Source organism: Ostrinia furnacalis, unplaced genomic scaffold, assembly GCF_004193835.3.
Source record: "Ostrinia furnacalis isolate ACB-3 unplaced genomic scaffold, ASM419383v2 OfSCF2162, whole genome shotgun sequence".
Lineage (NCBI taxonomy): Eukaryota > Metazoa > Arthropoda > Insecta > Lepidoptera > Crambidae > Ostrinia > Ostrinia furnacalis.
In genome coordinates, this window is record NW_021132401.1 from 718,312 (window position 1) to 723,943 (window position 5,632).

Here is a 5,632-nt window from a genome sequence, read left to right on the forward strand (position 1 = left end):
ATACTGTGGTACGAGTTTATGAGGGGAAACGATTGAAAAAAACCTTTAAAACTGCGTTTAAATATATTTACCGGCGACTCTTTGAATGCGGTCGCTATTGTGTGCCCACGATGGCACATGTATAAACACTATTCAATCTAATGCAAAATATACAAAGGCGAAGGCGACACTGCATGCCAAAGAATATATTTACTCAGATTCAGTAACTGACCAAACGAACCCGATGCCGACACGGTCGCGCGTTTGCATCGATACGTAATATCTATCTCTCTAAGATCGATACACTTGCGATGCTGTGCTGTAGCACGTTGCAAAACTGGAAAATAATGCCACTAACGCGCGTTTTTAGTATCGATGCTGCGCGACATCTCTACAAAAAGTAGCAGTACGTGGGCGACGGGCCTTAATTATTTTATTGCATCGATAAAATTTAAGATTGATAAATCAAATGAAAAGAAAACCATAATATATGTATTTAATTATTTACAGAAAATTGTATGGTGTTTTCATTTTAGAAAATCTCTGAAACATTCATTCTATTAAAAAAAAATAGAAATGTTTTTTATCTACAGATAAGTACCACCTACTTTCCATCCATTATAAAATTCCATACACTATAAATATGTATATTTTGATAAATCAAAATGTTTTTAGATGCTTATGGATTATGGTGGGTAGGACAATAATTTTATTGTTTACATTATTTTTCTTCCCAGTGTATATCATCTACCCATCTAACACAATTTACAAATACCTGCAAGTTTTGTACGGAACCCACGATGCGCGAGTCCGATCCGACTTTGCGGGTTTATTTTGTGAATTGATAAATAAAAAGCGAAACTACATTCTTCCTCATTATATTTTAAAGATCAAAATACATTTCTTACAACTTGTAACAGTTCAATCATACCAAATTACAATTTTGAACAACATACTCATTTTGTATTTCACCATTGTTATTACAATTTTGTCAAAAAGAATACAAAAATGCTGCAGAAACTATTACAACAGCTTAGAGCTTACAAATAAGTCAAAAATTATATTGCACCAGCTTCTATAGTCAGAGCAAACATAGTCCAAATGAAGCTGGCAGCAAGACAATTTTAACAGCATAATACAAACATTCTCAGCAAATAAAAATGTCCCATAAACAAACTAAAGAATTAAAACTTAATTCTAATACAATCATAAATCTCCTTAATGCTACAATATAACTAATGCTTATGAGCTACAAGTCCGGACAATCACTTCTCCAAGTCACTCCATTGCTTTATTACATCACTATTAGAAAACTATGTTTACTGATTGGGTGATGAGTTTTACAATGCTGATATTGAGTCCGGAATAAAATGCAATACGAATAGTCTTCAATGAACCTGTCGACAAAACAGAAATTAATGGTGATATTAAATAAATATTATGTTGATAGAGATTAAATTAAGCTTTGTAACAAATACAGAATAACAAGCAAAGATACAAACCTACATTAAACTGGTGCTCCTGGACCGCCTTTCTTTCCGATGAGAGATTTGTGAATATGAGGGATGACACCACCACCAGCGATGGTTGCTTTGATGAGACTGTCTAACTCCTCATCTCCTCTGATAGCCAGCTGTAAATGCCGAGGGGTGATACGCTTCACTTTGAGATCCTTAGAAGCATTTCCTGCCAACTCCAACACCTGTTAACAGTTATAATAAAATAATGGTATGTGAATATGGTTTCAAATTATGTACAGCACTGTGTATTTTGGCATTTCTACTAAATCAACCTGAACATAGTGAAGAAACCTAAAAAAAGCTATTCTATTCTCATCAGGTTTCAAGATTATGGTGACATAATAAATAAACTTTTAGGAATTAAACGGTGTAAGTGAATCCAAATAACAAATACATTTTTAATAATGTATGATGAATTTAATATCGCATTGGCAAGCAAACGTATCTTTGTTATCTAATTTCCCGCCAAAATGAAATAATGTAAATAAATAACTAGTGCAAGTTGCACTATCGACCAAGGACGACTAAAAAGTACACAGAACTTACAAAAATAAAATTATAACATTCTTATGTAGCTAAATTCAAAGAATCATTCGTTACTATCGTAATTATGGGCACGGCTTGCAAGCTTAGACAGTAGTTGACGCCGCCATATTGACGGAGCGTCGCGTAGCTTACCTCGGCTGTAAGATATTCCAGAATAGCTGCAGAATATACAGCCGCCGTTGCTCCAACGCGTCCATGACTCGTCGTTCTGTTTTTTAGATGTCTGTGAATTCTTCCCACAGGGAACTAAAATTGGAAATAGGAAACTTAGATGAAAATTATTGATTTATTTCACTAGACAGAGTTGGCTGCCGCCGCCGCCATACTAAAGAGGTCATGCGTAATATTCAATTTTGTGAAATATTTTATCATATCATTTGAGAATCAATTAGTAATTTTAAAATTCCTAAATTAAATAAAAATAACGTTTAACAATACCTGTAGGCCTGCTCTTGCTGATCTCGACACAGCTTTCGCCTTGGCTTTGCCAGAATCTTTACCCGCTTTACCACCAGCCTAAAATTAACGAAAAAAACTATTAATTTTAATCGTACAGAGCTGAAACTTGGCCAGGTTGTTGATCACATCGTTATCCACCGAAATACACAAAAACATCACCACAAAATTCACTATTTTTCACAAAATCTTGTAAAACTCACCATTTTGAAACGTGTAACTCACAATCACTACTACACTGAACCCACCAACACAGGAAAGGCGCCAAGCCAAATCAGCCTAGACAATATAGATAGCAGCGCCGTCGAGACGCACAAGATAGCCAACTGCAAGCGACCGGAAATGACGTTCACATCTACTTTACTGAATAATGACCAATCAGAATCGATCAAAATGGCGGGCTAGCATAGTGCTGCCAAGCCAATTGCGGCGCTACAATGAACTAAACATTTTTGTCTACGGTTAAGCGGCGTTTTGTTTCTACAGTACAAAAAACGCGTTTTGTTCCAATACTTTTAAACAGGGTTTCGAGTTTAATCGAGCTTGGAGAAGTCTTATGATAAATTCCTGTAATACCTAACTTCCAACGCCTTTTTAATCGACTGCGTTTAAAATTGGCTTTTGGTTAATTTGGATGGGTTACTCATCGTTTCATTGGGAAAAATGGTAATTTGCATCTAGCTAGGATATAAGTGATTTAAATATTTCGTTAGATACAAAATACAATACCCTCTTCCAAGAACCTATCAAGCCTTTACAACAAAGATTACATTACAAGTAGGTGTGTGCATTTTTTCTGTCTTGTACACAATAATACAAAATCTTTCAGTCTTCTTTTTCCTGTTGTTGCGTGCATTCAGCAATGACATGCAGCGTGTTTTACACGCACGCAGATTAAATTCGCACGCGTGCCGAAATCCGCATCAAAGGAAAAAGGCACTACTGATTATAAATTCGTTTGCGATAGGTGCACAATAAATATTGGTAAACGTATCATTAATTTGCGAAACGTTAAGTGGGCAAAAGGAGGAAAAAAAAGTACTGGACCGATTCGATAAATTTATTCACCAATATCAATAGTTATTTCTATGTAATGAAAATAGGCAGTGCGCAGTTTGCCTTGTAATGTTTTTTTTTATAATAAAAACTTCAAGTTACTTAGATAAAAATATTTTATTGAAACTCACAAATAGTCATCACTACACTACAGGTTCAATATTTGGTAGCGTCATCACAGTGGTGCTATGTACAAGTTTATCGATTTATTACATTCAATGTTACAGAAGAATTAAATAATGCTACGTTCATTCGTAATGAGTATGTAGTATAATCTTTTTTAAACAGCTCACAGCATACAACTAAGGTAAGTATTAATTTATAAAAGTGGCAGTGGGCACTTATTTAAGTTATCGCCTCAGGTGGATAACGTCGGCGGAGCTATGCAGAGTCCTCGGTGAACTCGTCGCAGCGGTCCTCCAGCTCGTACTGCAACATAGGGATGATGAAATGGATAAATTATCATATTGTATCGACATTTTTGAAAATATAAATATCAATATTAATATTTTTATTTAAAAATATAGGTATGAAATGAAAAAACAAAATTTGGACTAATCTGCTTCAATCATCTTACAACATCTATACTAATATTATAAAGCTGAAGTTGTGTAACATGACGCTCAACCACCATAAGGAGTTAGAGCAATTAATTTACACAATCTTGGTTTGTCTATATATACTGGGCAGGGTAAAAAACTTCGTCACCGCGATGCAGGATTGTATGCGCGGTGGAGTTTGCCATAGTAAGATCGTAACAGCGCCATCTGTTGGTACGGTTTGTAGTGGCGCAATTTATTAATCACAGTTTGTTTATTTGGTTGAACGCGCTAATCTCAGGAACTACTGGACCAATTTGAAAAATTCTTTTTGTGTTGGATAGTCCGTTAATCCCTGAAGGCTTTAGGCTATATATCATCACGCTAAGACCACTAGGAGCGGAGCACCAATGAAGAATGTTTCAAATCAGTGATTTTTTTCCTTTTGAGAGCTGACGCTGCGTAAACGGTTAAAGTTTCGCATAAATTATGTATGATAGGATTTTCCCCTTTAAAAGTTCTACAAAAAAGTCCGCGTAACCTACTTTTACAATCGTATGACGTAGTCGTTCTTACTGAGACCTGGTTAGTGCATAGTGTATCTGACACGGAGTTATTCGACAGTAGGTATGTGGTCTGGAGGCGGGACCGGGACTATGCCCTTACGGGACAGGGTCGCGGCGGTGGTGTGTTGGTGGCAACGCGTAAAGAGTTATCTGTTGTTACACAACAGCAATTCCAGTCCTCCGCTGAGGATTTGTGGATAACATTAACGGTTAAATGTAAAAATACCAAAAAAGTTAATAGAATTCACCTATGTGTATTATATTTGTGTAATCAAAACCGTGGCAACACCTTCTCTCTGCAACTATCTAATTTTTTAACTAAATTAAGTGACATTATTTTAGCTCACCCGTTCGACACTTTTCTTATTATTGGTGATTTTAATCTTAGTGGTATAGCTTGGCTCCCCGATGCCATGGGTTCTTTTTCCCCTAACAACTATCGTACTCCGGATGAACAACTATTAATCGACGAACTCAATACGTGTCACCTCCGACAATATAATGGTATTATTAATTCGTACGGAAGAATTCTAGACTTAGTATTGTCGAATGAAGAAGTAATAGTTAGTGAATGTGACGACCCCTTGGTACCTATAGATCCCCACCACAGCGCCTTGACGGTTTCTTTATGTTTTTCAGCCTATGACCCTCTTAAGACATCGCCATCAATACGCTACAGGTATGATAAAGCTGATTATGATTCCATGAATGAGGAAATATCTGGCATTGATTGGTCTGGTAAGTTTCTGGATGTGTCGCTTGAGAGTGCAGTTAGTTCTTTTTACTCGATTCTAAATGCCCTACGGGATAAATATATCCCTCACAAGTTGGTCTATAGCAACTCAAACCCTAAATGGTACTCCCCATCACTAATTAAAGCCATTAAAGAAAAGCGCAAGTATCAACATAAATACAAAATTTATAAAAACAGATGCGACCTTGAATCCTATAAAGTATTATGTAAAAGAGT

At 36.1% G+C, this 5,632-nt stretch overlaps 1 protein-coding gene across 2 annotated transcripts; it reads right to left on the reverse strand.

The window, feature by feature from the left end:
• Positions 1 to 841: 841 nt before the first annotated feature.
• His2Av (Histone H2A variant) lies at positions 842 to 2,835 on the reverse strand. Of its 2 annotated transcripts, none has more exons than XM_028307356.1 (5): positions 2,705 to 2,835; positions 2,484 to 2,561; positions 2,178 to 2,291; positions 1,486 to 1,681; positions 842 to 1,376 (listed from the first exon to the last, which is right to left on the reverse strand). In XM_028307356.1, the coding sequence occupies exons 1-4, from the start codon at positions 2,705 to 2,707 to the stop codon at positions 1,487 to 1,489; spliced, it is 390 nt and encodes a 129-aa protein (XP_028163157.1). In that variant the 5' UTR covers positions 2,708 to 2,835; the 3' UTR covers positions 842 to 1,376; position 1,486. The 2 variants fall into 2 exon arrangements, with proteins under 2 accessions (XP_028163157.1, XP_028163156.1); XM_028307355.1 differs by having other exon boundaries at positions 1,482 to 1,681; positions 2,705 to 2,832.
• Between the last annotated feature and the right edge of the window lie 2,797 nt (positions 2,836 to 5,632).

What these genes read in the sequence shown, in the direction of transcription:
- His2Av (XM_028307356.1), bottom strand. An exon ending in CAGCAAGAGCAGGCCTACAG is followed by an intron (nt 2,292 to 2,483) that starts GTATTGTTAAAC and finishes TTCCAATTTTAG; the next exon opens with TTCCCTGTGGGAAGAATTCA. An exon ending in TGGAATATCTTACAGCCGAG is followed by an intron (nt 1,682 to 2,177) that starts GTAAGCTACGCG and finishes AACTGTTAACAG; the next exon opens with GTGTTGGAGTTGGCAGGAAA.